The sequence below is a fragment of the Polypterus senegalus genome, chromosome 12, assembly GCF_016835505.1.
Source record: "Polypterus senegalus isolate Bchr_013 chromosome 12, ASM1683550v1, whole genome shotgun sequence".
NCBI classification, from domain to species: Eukaryota; Metazoa; Chordata; class Cladistia; order Polypteriformes; family Polypteridae; genus Polypterus; species Polypterus senegalus.
Genome location: NC_053165.1, coordinates 13,989,242 through 14,008,661, shown reverse-complemented (window position 1 = coordinate 14,008,661; position 19,420 = coordinate 13,989,242). Strand labels below are relative to the sequence as shown.

The 19,420-nt window shown below is 42.0% G+C and overlaps 1 protein-coding gene across 8 annotated transcripts in view; it reads right to left on the bottom strand.

Moving 5' to 3' along the window:
• LOC120540282 (microphthalmia-associated transcription factor-like) overlaps window positions 1-19,420 on the bottom strand; it is a 219,738-nt gene that overhangs the window by 84,890 nt on the left and 115,428 nt on the right. For 7 of the 8 annotated variants that reach the window (XM_039770900.1, XM_039770901.1, XM_039770904.1 and 4 more), the window contains exon 2: window positions 18,247-18,496. In XM_039770900.1, coding sequence (XP_039626834.1) covers window positions 18,247-18,496 — 250 coding nt within the window. The remainder of the gene's footprint in view (window positions 1-18,246; window positions 18,497-19,420) is intronic. The other variant, XM_039770902.1, reaches the window with a different exon arrangement.

Sequence of the window (19,420 nt, the reverse complement as noted above, 5' to 3'; positions counted from 1 at the left end):
CTCCATGTCTGTGTGGATTTTCTCCAGACAGACGGATCTAAAATTATTCAAAATGTGTGTGTGTGTGTGTGTGAGTGTGTGTGAGTGTGCCCCATTATAGACTAGCAACCTGCTCAGGGCCTTTTCCTGCTTTATGTCCAGGCCTCCCCAAAATAGGCTCCACCTACGGCCCCCGAGCCGAAGTAGATGAAGTGGGTCTGGCAATATTATGATAAATGTAAAATGAAGGACTACATCTTGTGGTGGATGGCCGGCTTCATATTCCGGTCCTCACACCCGGGTCCCGAATTCCAGCAGGGCCTTAGGGACTATGTAGTTTTTATGCACAGCCCTGCTGGATACCTTGGGGGCCACTGGGAGTCGCTGTCAGAGGGCCCGTGGACTCGTATATGCCCTATAACCCGGAAGTACGTCATAATCCCAGGACAGGAAGAGACGACGTGCTTCCGGGGTGAAGATATGGACTATTTACCCTGACCCGGAAGGAATAAGGACTTGTGGACTGTTGGGCAGGAACACCTCCGGGTCAGGGGGTATAAAGGGACGCTGGGAAAGCCCAGACACTGAGCTGAGCTGGGAGGTAGAGGGGCGAAGTGTCTGGGAGAGGAGGAGCGATAATTGTGTTTGTTGTAGAGTTTATTAATTATATGAGTAGTGTGGAGTGGAGGGTGCTTAGTGCACATATTTGGAAATAAAAGAATAATAGTTATACTTTTATCTAGTGTCTGGCGTGGTACCTGAGGGTTCAAGAGGTGGACCAGAACCTCTACAGCGACAATCTTTATTAGTCTTAGTTTAGAATTTGATTTCAGCAATAAAGATTGTTTAAAGTTTTGGTTTGGACAAAAATGGAAAAAAATCAGTTCTGGCCACTCCATAATTTGCAGTGGTTTAATGTTTTTTTGACAAAAATATATACCATTGTATAGCATTGCGTTTAATGTAGTTATTTACACTTCCATTTAACAGAGTAAAGTCTACAGTATATTTCACTACTGTTTTTTGAGTCAGTCAAGAATACAAGCAAAAAAAAAATCTATGTCAAATATTGATTCGTGGCACAGATTGTGCTGTTACATGTTGATCAGAAACTTTTATCTGATGTCACGTGTTCTTTAAAGTTTCTAGATGGCACTGTGGAGCAGTCAAGCTATTACCTAACTAAATTAGTGTCATGGACGAAATGGTCTCCTTACATCTTCTAGACTTCTTAGATCAATAAGGCATACATCAAGTGCAGCAAGCTCCAGTGTATTTCACTTGAACCATTTTTTATTTACCACAGTACAGCTCATCTGCTAATAGCCAGTCAGTCATTCTCCAACCCGCTATATCCTAACACAGGGTCACGGGGGTCTGCTGGAGCCAATCCCAGCCAACATAGGCCACAAGGCAGGATCAAATCCCGGGCAGGGTGCCAGTCCACCGCAGGGCCCACATACACACACCCACACACCAGGCACACACCAGGGACAATTTAGAATCACCAATGTACCCAACCTGCATGTCTTTGGACTGTGGGAGGAAACATGGAAACTCCACACAGGGAGGACCTGGGAAGCGAACCCACAGGTCTCCGAACTGCGAGTTAGCAGCGCTACCCACTGCACCACCGTGCCGCCCGCCAAACAAAGTATCATCAGCTAACAGAAAAAAGACAGAAAGATAACATTTAATACTTAATACCTGGAACTGAAGCCAAGTGTGATCTTACATATTACTAGTGGCCAGCATGACGGTGAAAGTGGAAAGTGGGTGAAACAGAATATTTAAACAAGAGGAATCCCAGAAGCTTATACTTCAGTAATGCTAGTTGGCAAAAAAAGTTTTTTTTTGAGCCTGTCAAAAAATTTTAGGTGTTCTTTACAGATTTGAGGGTGCTGAATCCAAATCTAGTAACAGAATTGCTCAATCACGTTCAGTTTTGAGAGATGAAGTTTAAAATGGAAAAACATTGATAATATATTTTTAATAATTTAACAGCCCAAACTTTACCATCATCACCAACCAAGGTGAATTCTCGTCAAATGTAGCAAAAACTGGTTTGTGCATGAAAACACACAACATACTTCACTTCCACAAAAACATGACTTTAAAAATAAAACAACCTTCACTGTCAGATAAGATGGGTGCTACTGAACCCGGGGAGTGAAAGGCAGGGTTGAGTTCGCCATTAGCATTTTGTTCCAACTCCTTTTATATTCCATCTCCCCATATCTCAAAATTCTGTTAAATTGGCAGATGCTGTTGTCACAATAAAGGAAGGCTGTGTATTCTTTTACTGTGTGCTTACCTGTTAGCTGGTCACACCCTTGCACATTTCTGTAAAAGCCATTTAAACAATGCATTTCTCTCATCTGGACAATAAGAAGGCGTCTTTGTGACTGTCTGAATATACATTTGTGGCTGTTTTGAAGGAATAAGAAGAGAGACAGAAACAAAGTACTGATTGAGAGTACAAATTGTGTAGGAAATACTTGGTTTTGGGTTGTGTCCACTTCAATCATTGTTAAATGCAAGAAAGACAGCTATTTTTCAGCTCAAAATATAATTCAAATGATATCAGATTAGATAGAACTTTATTTGTCCCCAGGGGGACATTTGGCTTTTTACACAAGCTCTTTAAATAAATAAAGGAATAAACAGATATATAAGTACGTAAATAAATAAATATACACACATACTTTGGTCTGATACAGTGCACTGCCGCACCCACCACATGACAAACCACCTCAGGATCCCAGAATAGGACTCGAGTACAGCCATGCAATGGATGGCACCTCAGCACCACACTAGTTCAGATGGAGTGGAACCAATGTGAGGTTTTTTATGCTGGATGGAGTGGCAATTCTGCCACCAGATGGCTATAAAGCAAGAAAACTTCTGATCTGGCAGTTCCAGTCTCAGTGAGGCATTATTCAGACATATTACTATAGGTATAAAGCCCCCCACCCCCTTAGTGCTTCTTGAGAAACTTCTGGTTGTTGGCCTAAAGTCCACAGTGTTATCATGTCACACAGAGGATGTGAAGCATTGCTCATAATGGCACTTAGTTTTGTTTTAATTCCCTCCTCTGCTCCGACCTCCAGGAGGTCCAGAATGCATCACATAACTGAGCCTGCCCTTTTAATGAGCTTGTTGATTCGGTGAGCCTCTCTTGAAGAGATGTTACCAGCCAAGCACACCACACTGGTCATCACAGAGTTATAGAAGATGTGTAGGATGTCACCACTCACATTAAAGGAACGCAGTCTCCTAAGGAAAGACAGCCTGCTCTGCCCTTTCTTATTTAGTCACTATGTGTTCCGAGACCAGTCTACTCTGTCATTGATGTGGACCCCCAAGTACTTGCACAAAAAAATACTCCTACATAAAACAAACGTAAATTATTTTTAAATCAACAATTTTATTCATAAATGTGTTTTTCACTGAATCCGATATGTCATGGAAACAGTCTTTAGTAGAGAAATTCCGATTCCAGAAATATATTCATCACACCTAAATCTATAAAGTACAACGGTTTTTTTTTGAACTGGAGGATTTCAGTGCAGACCAGCATAATTAGATATCTGACTTGCTACGTAAGCCTTATCTTCTTCATTAAATATCAATCAGATGATGCCTCTCAGTATCAATCTGTTGACAAGTATTTTCTAACCTGAAAACATTATGGAGACCAGAGTCCATCCCAGTAGCACTGATATTACATGACTCATGTACTTTAGAGTCACAGATTAAACTAAGGAATTGGGTACTTGGAAAAACGTCCACACAGATGCTGTGAAAAGGTGCCTTTACCAATTTACTCCATTATTTTTAAGTACATTGCACATCTTTTTTATTATTAAAGTACTAGGGGGCTTTGCTTTGCCCCCTGCTTGCTTTGTTCGCTCACCTGACCTGCCTGGCAATTCACGTCTCTGCTGCTCGCATTGTGTGGTGGGGGGGTAGGTTTTGGTTTGTGGGTCTCAGGGCACAGTAAGGAGATGCGGACAGATCAGCTGCTGGCTTGCTGCTCTTGCTGCCGAGCTATGTGTTCTGCTTGTTGCACTGCGCATCAATCATTTAAAAGCCTGTGCAGCAGCTGTCCTCGCTTCGTTCGCCTACCCCCTTCCCAAAGGGCACACTACGCACCAGCCACCTTGCGTCTCTGCCGCTCACGATGTAGAGTGAGTCGTTGGGGTCTGCTGAAGGCACGCTAAGGAGATGTGGACGGATCAGCTGCTGGCTGGCTTGCTGCGCGTTCAGCTTGTCACGTTGCGTGTCGATCATTTAAAAGCCTGTAAAGTGGCTGTCCTTTTGTCTCACGGGACGTCAAAGTGTCTTCCGAGAAGATCACGTCTCGACCCAAGATTTTTTTATTATAATAAAGAGATATAGTTAGCAAAGTTACTATCAAATTGTAGAGAACACATCATGTAAATATTCTTCACCAATACACACCACCACCATTGTGGCTCAAGTTCTTTCTTCAGTTTTATTAATGTGATCACAGACAGAGTTTAAAGTAGAGCCAGGGGCCGGGGGCCCGGCTTCCTATAGGATGCACGTATTAATAAAATAAATCTGCAATAAAGGGTTGTTTCTTTTCTCATAATTTTTTTTTCAGGCCACAGCTAATGTAATATACTAATAATCAACAAATTGGAAATTGAATTTTTCCTACATAAGCAATGCTTTTTTTTTTGGAAATGTTACATACCCTTAAAACAGAGAACCAGTCTGCATTACAAAAATCACAAATTAGTTTCAAGTTTCAAGTTTAGCATAAGAGAGGTAACTTCACTTGCAGATTTTCTATACAGTTTTTTCCTCTTTTACAAGTCAGATAGCCGCTCCTGTCAGCAAAGCAGATCCCCAAGTAGCTATTTAATTTGCCTGTGTCCTTGTTTCTTATGCTTAAATGTGCTATCTGTACATTCGTTGCTGTTATGGTCTGAGTAAACCTTAACCACAGCTCACACTGGCATTGGTTTAAATGCAGTTACAGGACGCGACTTATGGGACATGCTCACTGACGACCTGCCGTTGTGTTGCGGCAATGGGACAAGAAAATTGTGGCGTTCATGTGAAAAAAAGGACTTTGTGGTATTTCAAAGACAACAACAACAAACAAAACAAAACAACATGATCAAATTCAAATTGAATGTAGTAAATAAAAGTAAAAATGAATCCTCCATATTTCAAAACCATAACAGGCTAAAGAAAAATGTTATTACCAGGCAGCCCCCGGGTTACGTACGAGATAGGGACTGTAGGTTTGTACTTAAGTTGAATTTGTATGTAAGTAGGAACAGGTACATTATTTTTAATAAATGCTATTGTTGACCGACTGTAACCAAGTGCTCTGCCAATGAATGATGGAGTTTCACCTCTCTCTGACCTTTTTATTATTTTCAATGGTGATGGTTTTTCTCTTCTTTACTTTTCTTCACCAGCACTTGCACCAGATTTGTGTTTCAGAGACATTCTTGAGAGGTGAAGACAAAAGTTTAAGATGCGCTCTTCTGCACAGCACTGTACACGCTATCACAGCAGGAAGGCACCCGTCGTCAACACGTCTGATGTACTGACAAGAGACAACTTCCTGCTATGTGCGTAACAGTACAGGCAGGCTTGACACTGAGAATGACTTCGGTTTTCATCACGCGCCCACCACACAGTCACCTCCACTACAGCACGCTGCCTGCAGCATCCGCCTACTGAGAATGAACACGGTGCGGCCAAAGGCGGGTAGTGAATCGCCCAACCCCAACTCAACAGGCAGCCACCCGAGGCACAATACAGTGCTACCTCCGCCTCCCCGTTCACCCACAACCGGGTCAGCACTAGAAGCATTATCAGCCGTGTGTGCTGGGCGGGCAGTAAAACGCCCCCCTCCACTCCATCCAGCCTGCGTCCAGTCAGGAGCAGTAGCTGCAGTGGCGTAATGGGCAGGCAGCGAACCATCGTCCTGCACATGAGCGACAGCTGTGGCCCCAGTGACTTTGAACCACGGGTCACCGCTTGCCGCCTGAGGAACACTACACTGCGCGAGCAGCGAAATCGCCCCCTTTCAGCGTCCCCAGGCCGAAGATGACGGAGCGGCAGTTACTGAGGCACATGCGTCGCAGCTGTGGCCTCGCTTGTAAGTTGTAGATCACATGTCTGTAACCTGGGGACTACCTGTACTTTCAAAAAATTTCAAGAATTGATATATCCTAGCAATGAGAAAGACAGTCTGAACAGATTGTTAAAGCCTAAAATGTAAACCCAAAAATCATAGTGTAAAAAAATGTTGCAAAAAAGTTGAAAGTCTAACTCAAAATCCTTTGACCTCACTCTAAACACAAGTAGCTGTAGTCTAGAGGCAAATTCAAAGGTTTGGACGTTGGAAGCCATGCACAGAAATGTTAAATAGAAGGGGAGTGGACATGTGACTTCCCAGTTATGTGCCCTACAACCACAATAGCAACGATAAACAACACAGCCATGGCCATGCAAGGATCGGCATAAAACAGCATGACCGTACTAAAGCCAAAAAATGTAATCAATAAAGATAAAAGTCATAAATAGGAAGTTAAATGCTTAGTGGGAGAGTTGCCAGCAGTACGTTTATTCTAGAGAAAGAGAAAAAAAACCTGCTTTTCACACTGTCTGTTTATTTCGATGATGCGCATACATTTTCATACCTCTATAATCCAGTTCAAGTTGGCAGGGAGCCAGAGCCAATCCAGGGGGCATCATACACAAAGCAGGAAACAGCTGTGGACAGGGCATTCCAACACTTGGCAAACTGATTATCTAAATACAAGCTGACCACCAAAACACGAACCGCTGGACAAACGTTCTGTAGGCAAAATAGGTGTGACTTTCAACTAGCTTTGCGCGGATTTTATTTTTACTTCTTGCGAGGATACTAGAGGGATATTCTAAACTTTGTATAAGAAAATTGGCCCGTCCATGGCACAAAATGATATTTATGAGGCTTGCTTTTTTTCTTTCTTGTGAATTGATAAATTGTTGGTAAACAAAAAACATTTTTGAACTCATAAACATTAACACTAGTCTGCCTGCTACACCATTTGTAACAAAAAAGTCAGCCATTCCTGAGAATAGGCAAGCCAGACAATTAAAACTTGTAAAACTCGTATAGAGAGCTAATAGGAGAGAGAAAGTACAGACCAGATGAGAATGAATGCTCAACCAGAAGTGAAATCAAAAGTATGAATGTTCAAAATTGACTGCTTATTGTTTTTAATTTGTCACATCTGACTTTTACAAATGAATTGAGTCAGGATTGGCCCCTCAATTTAAAAAAAAAAAATTCTGATTCATAGTACAGGGAAGAAGGCCTGAGGATTATTGGGAATGCCTGGGAAAATGAGACGATCACGATAGAGGAGATTGAAATCAGTGCTGAGCTGGGGTCAAAACTAGAAAGTTAAAAAGAGAATCAGTGCATCAGAACTTGAAGGGCAAAGCAAGCACACAAGTCAAAGTCAAAAGGCGAGTCCAAACCAAAGGAGCCTGCATGGCTTGGAGAATAACTTGCTAATAATGGTTTATCTTTTTGATCTACCAAGTGATGCCAACATCCTGATTATCACCATATTTGTAGTAGAAGGACCAGAATGTCTGAAGTGGTGACAAATTTGACAGTAGCAGCAGCAACTGATGATGTTAACGGTGTACAAAAAAAGAAAATAAAAAAATGCTATAAAACTTGTGAAGTATATATAGCCTTAAAATTAACCTATCTACGTTCTCTCTCTCTCTCTCTCTCTCTCTCTCTCTATCTATCTATACACTGCTCACAAAAATTAAAGGAACACTTTTTTATTGGGCCTGGCATGAAATCAATTAAACCTGTCTGATAATGTTCTGGTTGGTTAAGCAGCTGAGGTCATTGTTAATCACTTTCAGCTGTATTGGTGTTCATGGACTTAACGACAGGTGCACTAAAGTGGCAACAATTAGAAAACCCTCAAAACAGGACTGGTTTTACATGTGGAGGTCATTTCAAGTTTCTCCCTCTTGATCTTTTTTGGCTGGTTTTCCACTCGTGCTAGTTTTGGCTTGAGTAATCATCTCTACTGGCAGTATGAGGCGATTCCTTAACCCTACAGAAGTTGCACAGGTTGTCCAACTTCTCCAGGATGGCACATCCACACGTGCTGCAGCAAGAAGGTTTAATGTGTCTCCCAGCACAATCTCCAGAACATGGAGGAGATTTCAGGAGACTGGCTGTTATTCTCGGAGAGCTGGACAGGGCCGTAGAAGGTCCTCAACCCATCAGCAGGACCGATACCTGCTCCTTTGTGCAAGGCGGAACAGGCTGAGCACTGCTCATGCCCTACAGAATGACCTCCAGAGGGCCACTGGTGTGAATGTCTCTACCCAAACAATCAGGAACAGACTTCATGAAGATGGCCTGAGGTCCCGACGTCCTGTAGTGGGCCCTGTGCTCACTGCCCAGCACCATGGAGCTCGACTGGTATTTGCTCAAGAACACCAGAATTGGCAAGTCTGCCACGAGAGCAGGTTCACCCTGAGCAGCTGTGATAGACGTGAAAGAGTCTGGAGAAGACAAGGAGAACGATATGCTGCCTGCACGTCGTTCAACATGACAGGTTTGGTGGTGGGTCAGTGATGGTCTGGGGAGGCATATCCATGGAGGGACGCACAGACATCTACTGCGTAGGAAATGGTGCTCTGACTGCCATAAGGTATCGAGATGAAATCCTTGAACCCATTGTCAGACCCTACGCTGGTGCAGTAGGTCCTGGTTTCCTCCTAATGCACGACAATGCCCGGCCTCATGTGGCAAGAGTATGCAGGCAGTACCTGGAGGATGAAGGAATTGAAACAATTGAATGGCCTTCACGATCCCCTGACTTAAACCCAATAGAACATCTGTGGGACATTATGTTTCGGTCCATTAGGCGCCGCCAGGTTGCTCCTCAGACTGTACAACAGCTCAGGGATGCCCTCATACAGATCTGGGAGGAAATGCCACAAGACACCATCCGTCGTCTCATTAGGAGCATGCCCCGACGTTGTCAAGCATGCATACAAGCTCGTGGGGGCCACACAAGATACTGAAAAGCATTTTGAGTAGCAGAAATTAAGTTTTTGAAAAAATGGACTAGCCTGCCACATCTTCATTTCACTCTGATTTTAGGGTGTCTACACAATTGAGCCCTCTGTAGGCAGAAAACTTTTATTTCCATTAAAAGACTTGACATCCTTTTGTTCCTAAGACATTGCCCTGTCGTTATTTGTATAGATATCCAACTTCATATTGAGATCTGATGTATCTAATGTGTTTCTTTAAAGTGTTCCTTTAATTTTTGTGAGCAGTGTATATATAGTTATATACTTAAAGATAAGCAAAATCGTGCAACATTTCCATGTGATGTTTTTATGCAACACTCATTTTTCTTCAAAACCTACACCATACAGCGTATCATTTTTTCAGCTTCATTAGGTGAATACAACAATGATACTCTCATGTCAGTACAACCAATTTAACGCTCATCCATCAAACATAATATCTTATATACTGTACATCCACTCTGCTAAGAACAGTAGTAGTTCGGTTGTGTGTTAACAGTCAACAAATAAAGCCTATATAATCGCACACGCTTACAAACTGTAAAACTGCATAAACATTCAATTGCCAACAAAATCAGGATCGATGACCATGGAGGAGAAATTAAATTCCTTCTACATATTAAGCTAGATACTGGAAATACTTCAGCAAGTAGATTACCATTTGTCTTGCATAGGTGACAACTTCTTACAGTCCTAGCATTTGCTATAACTATAAATCAATCTCAGGGCTAGAGTTTTGAACATACCCGTGGACTGATTGCCAGCAAAGCGAACTATCGACACGGAAGGCGGTCCAGTAAGGTATAAAACATCTGAAAAAAAGTTCAAACCAAACAATAAAATGTATAATAAACAAAAACAACTTAAGGAGACTTATTACTTCACAATCACACACAAATATTATATAGAAGTAGTTATATAGTGTGAAGGACAGCCGGGTCCCATGCCCGACAGGAATGACCCTGCTGCTTATGTTCCGGGGGAGCCACCATGGGCAGTCCAATATCTCCCCCGGGATGCTTGGTGGCAGCCTCCCTGGCCAACGGTGATTCCCCAACCACCCGCAGGGCTCCATTGGAGATGGAGTCCTCCACAGCTTGGTTGGGGCCCGGGTGGCCGCTCGGGGGGCTGTCTGCTTCCAACAGCCCGGCTGGATGAGTCTTCAGCCCCACCCGGAAGTGCAATTAGGACCAGGTGGTCAATCACCTGGAACGCTTCCGGGTGGGCTATAAAAGGGCCCAGCCACCACCACTTGGAAGAGCCAGAGTTGGGAGGAAGGAGACGAAGTTTGAGAAGGAGTGGTGGTAAAGGAAGAAAGGTGGTGTTGCTGTGTGTTCGACTGGTGTTTTGTGGGACTGTGTATTGCCTGTGGGTCACAGGGAAGACGTGCGCCCACGGGTGAAGAAAAATAAAAGTCTTTGTACTTTTTATATGTGTCTTCGTGTCCATCTGTGTCGGGTCCGGCGCCCATACTGTATAGTTGCAAATTAACAAAGCCTAAATTTGTAAAGAGGGAGAGCAGAGGAGTACAGGGCAGGGCAGTGCCATTGCACAGAGACAGTGGTACAAAGAGTTTTTATAGCCCACAGGTACTGTCGTCAAAGCTGATTGTGGGACCTGAGACCTGTTACCCAATTAGGGGTTTCGCCTCCTCATCATCTGATCGACTGACACATAACCTAACTGAAAGAACACCAAGTGAAAATAACTAAACTAATAGAAGCAAATAAGACAAATTAAAATCAATTAAAAGAAAGAAAAAAAAAAAACAACTGAAGACTGGGCCAGTTACTAATCACTAATCCACAAAACCTTCAGGTCTTTGAGCTATGGAAAGAAAACTGGAATAAAAACCCATTCTGAAATTGAGAAAACATGCTGGTATAGATAATATATTATTATAAAAGAGAGGAAAAAATATACTTTCATAGAAATAATACCTAACCAAAATGATGCAAGAGGAAGCACAGAAATATCTAATTAGGTTTATGTGGAAGCCTAATAAATAAGTTTCCCAGTTCTGTATAAAGAGAGGTGATAATATTTTGCCCAAAGTTAGTACTAATTTGCAGTATCCTTTATTTACTGTATCAGGGTGACACTACTATTTTTATCAAACAACCACTGGTGTGAGATACACAGGTGGCACATCTACATTTTCTGAAGGTTTGTGATTCAGCACATCAGGTAACAAATCACAGCCAGTGTTACTGTGGTAAAGCAAATTTATTTTGAATTTCTTAGAGGATCTAGGCTCTAGTCCCTTGTGAATCTAAACTGCATGAAGTAAGTAGGAGAAGGCTACACTGTTATTTAGCTGATGCTATTGTCCAGTATAACTTAGGAAGTTAACCCATAAAGTTTAATGTTTAATGTGACCTATCACAGGTAAAGTCACTGACATGAAGAACTGGCAACAAGCCCTACATTTGAATACTTTGCTCAAGTAACAAGAAGCATTTAAAACTCAAACATGCCATGTGTAGAATAGTTGACATTTATTTTCCTTGCTCTTTACTCTTGTTCTTAGTGGTACAGTGGTTATCAGATCACCTGTGTTCATGTGGGTTTTTTCTTTGCACCCCAGATTTCCTCAAACATCCCAAACAGCTGCAGATTAGGTTAGCTGGTGAATCAAATGTGCCCTTGTCTAAGTGTGGATGGGTGCCCTGTCCAGGATGGTTCCTGCTTTGTACCCAATACTACAGGGTTAGCTTCCGGCCTCCCACATTCCTCTCTTTTTCTAATGCTGAGAAACTCGTCCCTGCTTTTATCACATCCCACATCGATTATTGTAACTCCCTACTGGCAGGAGCCACTCCTAATCTTTATATCACAACTCCATTCAAAACTCTGCTGCAAGAGTCCAAACACGAACCAGCAAAAGCGAGTACTTAGCCTTCATCCTTCTTCGCCTCCACTGGCTCCCTGTGTCTTACAGGATTGAATATAAAATTCTATTATGAACCTCCAAAGCTTTAAATGGCCTTGCACCGGACTACATCAGTGATCTCCATCACTTAGTTCCTGTTCTCCCACTAAGGTCCTCTGATTCTGCCAATCATGTTGTGCCCCATACTAACCTGCACTCTGTGGGTGATAGCAGGGCCTTCAGCTATATAGCGCCCACACTTTGGAATGACCTCCCAACTGACTCAATTAATTCTTTTCAAAAATAACTTAAAACTCATCTGTTCAGGAAGGCGTTTAACTTAACCTGACATCCTGCCCCATCTTTTCAGTTTTTCTCTCTGTCCAGATGCTCAGTATAATTTGTGTATGTTATATCACAAATTATGTTATCTGCTAGGCTTTTCTTTTATTGTAGAATTTAGTATTTTTATTATGTTTTATTCTACTAAATGCTTTGTGCATCCTGTATCTATCTGTTTTAGTGTTCTATTCAGGAAACATTTTTATCCAATGTTACATACCTGCTGTTTCTTTCTTAGACTCTGTGAAGCACCTTGAGCGTGGTAGAGGCACTACATAAATAAAATGTTATTATTATTGTTATTATTATTATTAATGGGAGTAAATAGGTTTGAGAATGTGATGCTCTTCTTGTTCACAGTTGCACAGGGTCAACAGTATCTTGGCAGCAAAAGGAATGAGGCACCCACTTTAGATTGATATTCACTTTAATAGTAGAACAGTTTCTGTGTAACAATCGGCAGATTAAGACTCAGAGTTTAACAACCAGCAGATTGAGAGATCATCAAACCCACATAGAAACCACAACAGATAGGAGTTAAACTGACTATGGGCTGGCACCTAAAACTCCATGCAGCCCTACATTTCTAAAGTTAAAATATCAACTGTACAATAAAGTCCTGTCATTTACCTCAGAGCTGGACAGATGCAATTATTTGCTCTGAGGATGTTGATGGAGAAGTATAGAGAAGGCCAGAAGGAATTGCATTGCGTCTGAGTGGAGAAAGCATATGACAGGGTGCCTCGAGAGGAGTTGTGGTATTGTATGAGGAAGTCGGGAGTGGCAGAGAAGTATGTAAGAGTTGTACAGGATATGTACGAGGGAAGTGTGACAGTGGTGAGGTCTGCGGTAGGAGTGACTGAGGTGGGATTACATCAGGGATCGGCTCTGAGTCCTTTCTTATTTGCAATGGTGATGGACAGGTTGACAGACGAGATTAGACAGGAGTCCCCATGGACTATGATGTTTGCTGGCGACATTGTGATCTGTAGCGATAGTAGGGAGCAGGTTGAGGAGACCCTGGAGATGTGGAGATATGATCGAGAGAGGAGAGGAATGAAGGACAGTAGGAACAAGACAGAATACATGTGAGTGAATGAGAGGGAGGTCAGTGGAATGGTGAGGATGCAGGGAGTAGAGCTGGCGAAAGTGGAGGAGTTTAAATACTTGGGATCAACAGTACAGAGTAATGGGGATTGTGGAAGAGAAGTGAAGAAGAGAGTGCAGGCAGGGTGGAGAAGAGTGTCAGGAGTGACTTGTGACAGACGGGTATCAGCAAGAGTGAAAGGGAAGGTCTACAGGACAGTAGTGAGACCAGCTGTGTTATATGGGTTGGAGATGGTGACACTGAGCAGAATGCAGGAAACAGAGCTGGAGGTGACAGAGTTAAAGATGCTAAGATTTGCATTGTGCGTGACGAGGACAGATAGGATTAGAAATGAGGACATTAGAGGGTCAGCTCAGGTTGGACGTTTGGGAGACAAAGTCAGAGAGGCGAGATTACGTTGGTTTGGACATGTGCAGAGGAGAGATGCTGAGTATAATGAAAGAAGGATGCGAAGGATAGAGTTGCCAGGGAAGAGGAAATGAGGAAGGCCTAAGAGAAGGTTTATGGATGTGGTGAGAGAGGACATGCAGGTGATGGGTGTAACAGAACAAGATGCAGACGACAGAAAGATATGGAAGAAGATGATCCGCTGTGGCAACCCCTAACGGGAGCAGCCGAAAGAAGAAAATTCACCTCAGAGCTGGACGCCATGAATGTCAGGGACCTGGCCCCTACATTTCTTAATTCAGAAGATTGCCGTGGCACTTAGGGCCACTTCGACATTATCAAACTATTACACTTAACTATGGAAAGTTACAGTAGGGAAACTGGTTGCCTTGGAATACAACAAAAAAAGGTCACTCTGCTGCTTATCATACTGTCCAGCACTTACGTAAGATATTATAGAATGATCAGGATGTAGAGGATAGCCTCGATCATCAGAACTGTGACCTTGTCACTTGAAACCAACTGTGGGTCCCCAGTGCGGTTTTCCTCTGTACTGCTGCTCTCCGGAGGTTTATGTTTTCTTCCATCTTTCAGTTATAATATGTTCTTTGCAGTACTGTTGTATCTGTATTACTTACTGAGATTGCTTCTGTGTTATTGTGTGATTAAATTAATTTATGTGTTTATCGATTTAAATGTTGTATGGTATAAAATTCCCATTATTAATGTAACTATGTGAGTGCAAGGCCAGAAAAGAGCATTATAAAAAAAAAAGAAAGTTGCAGACAGGAACTCAGTATCAAACAACCTGAACAGGCTTCAAAGTGAAGATCACTATATATATATATATATATATATATATATATATAAAATGTGAAAAAAATATTATTATGGATGGGTATGCATCACATTACTTAAACTATATAGGAAGACACTGTAATTTTCATGCTACCTCCCGTAAATGCCAAAAGTGACTATACTCCGTTGGGCCCTTGAGCAAGGCCCTTAACCTGTAATTGCTCCATCCTGGGTTTGACGTTAATCTGCACCCAGCCCTGCAGGAAAGCCCTCCAACCTGCAGGGGAAAACCTGGGGGTTTGTGGCAGAATTGGCACTCCAGCCACAATAAAAAAACTCACACTGGTTCCATTTCAGCTGAACTAGTGTGGTGCTGAGGTGTCACCCATTGCATGGCTGCACTCGGGTCCTAACCTGGGGTCCTAAGTTGGTTTGTCATGAGGTGGGTGCGGTAATGTGCTATATCAGCGCGTGCTCCTAACCTCCTCCTGGAGGGAATGAGTTTATTGCATATAAATCACGCGTAAAGGCTAAGGAAGTCGTACACTTGTTAAGGCTGATAGTTCTGTAGACTCTTTTAAGTAACACTGGCAAACCTTTTAAATGGCCACTGCTGTGTCTTTAACATTTTCATGTTGTGTGTGGTGCCCTGTGGTGGAACTTGAACTGGACAACATTTTGATCAAGTTGCGCCTCCTAGTATTCAAGTGAGCTCATACAGCGAACACGTTGTGTCCCATGATGAAGCTGGCCTTTATTTACATTTACTTGTGTCACTGCCACAGTGGCCTTGGAAAGACTGGATCACATCCTTGCTAAGGACTTTTTTTGTTTCTTCACCTTGTACACCTTCTTATGCTTGATGCTGTCCAGATAGTCACCAGCTCCCTGCAATTTTAGAATTGGTGTAAGCAGGTTCAGAAGATAAATTGACTTTTCTCTGCTTTCGCTGGAGATGCTGATGAGGTATATTGCAGATTTCTATCCCCTACTTGCTCTTTGGTAAGTGGTGTTGAAGAAGCTTATACTATCAGAAGTTTAGCTTTTCTGTTCAAATTGGAAGGAGAAACAAATACATCTGAAAATGTATCCCATGTAGTTAGAAGCAATTATTTAAGCGTATATTGTATAATGGAATAGAGTGTATCACCATATTTACTATATCCTTTATTGCTGCTAGGTTACAGAGAATGTGCGCTGAGATTTTTCAAGTACAGAAGACAGAAGTTTCAAGGTAAGGTATTTCTACACACTGATCGTGGCACCAGAGAGAGGTGACATTTTGCATGTTGATTAGCACATGCAAGAAAGAATTTCACTGTACGCTGGATGTATAACAACAATGACCATATAAACCTATAAAAATGTAAAAATGAGTATTACAGTACTGTATAATAAAACTAACAAATAAGTTATATATATGATCTGGTCATGTAACACACTTTTGCATTGCAGGGTCACAATTGACCAGCAGTCTATCCCAACAGTGTACAGAGTTGGACCCTCTTGAATGGACCACAAGTCCATAACAGTGTACACCGATTTGCATTCATTAAGGACCAATTTAGAGCCACCAAATATTCAAGCATACACATCTTCAGTAAACAGGAGAAAACCAGGTACCAATAGTCATGGGGACAGTATCAAAAGTCCAAATCACAAACTGTAAATAACTAAGATGAGATTTTATGAAGTCTCATCCTTCTACCCTTTGACAAGAGGGCTGTGAAAGTGGATGGATGGATGAATGAATGAGCTTTCTTAAACCAGTTCAAGGTTGTGGGGACCCAAAGTCTCGTGCACATACAGGGTCACTTTGGAATTGCCAATTAACATGGCATGCATGCCTGTGAAGATGTGGGGGGAAAAAAGCCAGAGTACTATGAGGAAAACCCAACATGGATACAAGAATAACATACAAACTGTACACAGATAATTACTCAGACAGGAATTGAATGGAGGTCACTAACAAAGTGCTTCTGTGAGACACTTTACCGCCGTCCAGTAAATCACAAGCCTTTTATAATTTAATAACAAGTACAAAAACGTGATCCCAGAAAATTTTTGTATCTACAGAGAAACATATGAAGCAAAATCAAAGGGCTTTGGAATACAATACTACAGAAAAAATAAAAAAAAGGAAAATACAAAATCAAAAAATGAATAGAGAAAAATACAATGAACACTACAAGTAAAAACAGAAATTGGTCTTACATCAAAGGTAGGCTAAGTTAATATTTAAAAATAATACCAATATTATTGAACTTGTTATTATATTGTTTATAATTTGTTGCGTCTCATATCGTTTAATATTTGTAAAACTGCAAACCTTTGTGGTGTTCTTTAGTAATCTCTAAACTTTCTGTTAGTATTTAGTACATTATAATGCTTATGAAAAAAACTACTGTATTTATATTTAATATAACATACGGGCATAAGTAATTCTAAAATGTCCAGAATGAGTGAGAATGGCTTTGTACTTTAGAGAACTCCGTGATGGGATGGACTGGCATCTTGCCCACAGCTGGTCCCTGACTTGTACCCAATCCTGTTAAGATAGGCTTCAGTGTCCCAAGATCCTGAATACAGAAAATGAATGCAATACTCACTAAAAAGCGATGAAGGTGCCTACCCCAGGATAAGAGTCAAACTATGCCCTTGGAATGGAGAAGGAAGCGTACATTAAGTACCAAAAGAAAACACACACACACAAAAACCACACGGCCAGTAACCAGTGTATGAAACAAAAAGCAGTTCCCTGAACGTTTGACGCAGTTAAAGCTTTAACCACTGAGCCACCATGACACCCTTACTGACAACTAAAGAATTGTTTGTTTTGTGACTGAATTACATATTAACTTTAAATTGCAGCTACCAAATATTTCACTTCTTTCTCTCCTTAATGTTACATTCTTTTTCATTACGAGTAATGCAATTCTTAATATTTCTAAAGCACCACTAATATCCGCAGTTTTAACTACAGACTGCAACACAAGCCATGCAACAATACAACTTTTCTGAAAATCATGAGACTTTTACTAAAACATCAATAATCACAGTTGTTGAGGGATGTGGACTTCTTTTGCCAACTTTTCTGATGAGCTTAGTAAATGTGAGAACTTCAGCACATGTGAAATTGCATTTTTCTAAAGTTATCTTTACTAAACTGTGTGAAGCATGTCTATTCTTGGCGGTCGATTCATTTGGGGAGTAATTATCACATTCTGTCTCCTATGGCACAGAAATATTAACAAGAGCCTGTAGTCACCGACTAGCAAGGAATCAAAGCCACGCAGAGACGTCAGTGAAGTTGAGCAAATAGGATTAAAGGCGGCTAATGGCTGGGCTCGGGAACCACAGCCAGATTTAAAGAGGAATTCTCTTTGGAAAGAAAATCCCAACACACACACTCCACTTTCTCCCAATGCTACTTTGTGCCCCTTTGTCTAAAATGTACTTAAGAGTCCTAATTTAACACCCAAAGAACCGAAAAAGCATTCACCTCACTACACACAGAAACAACAGGATGAGACGCGGACTAGTGAGACAGAGAGCTCTGTCGTCCAGGGCAGTTGTGAACGCACCCCGACTCTTTTATTTGAGTGAGATAATGATGTCCGAGGGAGGACACGTCTAGCTTTACCTTGAGGACTTCCATTGGTACCTGTGCTGTAGCCGGGAGACTGGCAGGTAGGCTGACGTTGATGGCAGGTGTCTGGCTGGCCGGCGCTCTCTGCTGCATGAACTGTGCCGCTTGCTGTTTCTGCTGCTGCTCTCGACGCTCCTGTTCCTGCATTTGCTCACGCATGAGCTGCTGCCGTAGCAGGATTCGTGATGTCATGGTGGAGGAGCTTAACGGGGGTTTGGAGGAGCCAGGCTGCTCTGACGAATTACTGAAGGAACAACATGAAAAAAGAAAAAAAAAAGAGAGAGCAATTAGCTTCATTAACCTTCTGCTAAGTCACATGATACATATAGTGAGGTGCAAGAAAACTGTCTTTAAATAATACAGTCAGCAGCGTGCACAGCATCTAACCTTGTTAACACACATCCATCCGTATATTCCCCATCCATTTTCTTAAATGCTTCACATGATCGCATTTACCCAACACAACATCATAAGATGTAAGGTAGGAAAGTGGCCTGGAAGGAATACCAGTCTGCAACACTTCACACGTACACAGATGAAACGTGCCAGTGTAAAGATACCAGCTCATGGGCTAGAAAATCCAAGCACTGCTCCTTCTTTCCATTCCAGTTGAACATGGCTTGCTCAGAGATGTGGACAAAAAGATCTGCGTCGAGTGAAATCTTCTAACAGCTCCAAAGTGGTACCGCACTCTGTGGTAATCCCACTTTAGTCAGTTTTTGCCAAAAGCCTGCTTCTTTAGATTCTGATTGAACTTATTACCTTACCTACATCAAATGTAATATTACGTCATTCACTGTGGTGGGTTATCTCCAGCTATTCCTTTTGTTTAAATTGTGTGGCCATGTGCATGAGTGGGTTCTGCATTGGCCTCGTGCCCCATCCAGGGATGCTTCCCATGTTGCCCTCAGAGCTGCTAGAATAGGCAAGATAAACCATAACTCTGAACTGGATAAGGGCAGGTGATTTCCAAGATGTGCTACATCATTGGGATATCACATTCCCACTCAGACTTGGTAGTGATAGGTGATCAGATGCAGGCAGACACTATTTGATTTTAGGAACTCAAAAAAAAAGTTGAAAATGTTTTGAACAATCTTGTCCAAGTATGTGATGAGATCACTGGGTGTGAATTAACGGTATCCACAGTTGGGTGGCAATTGGGCGA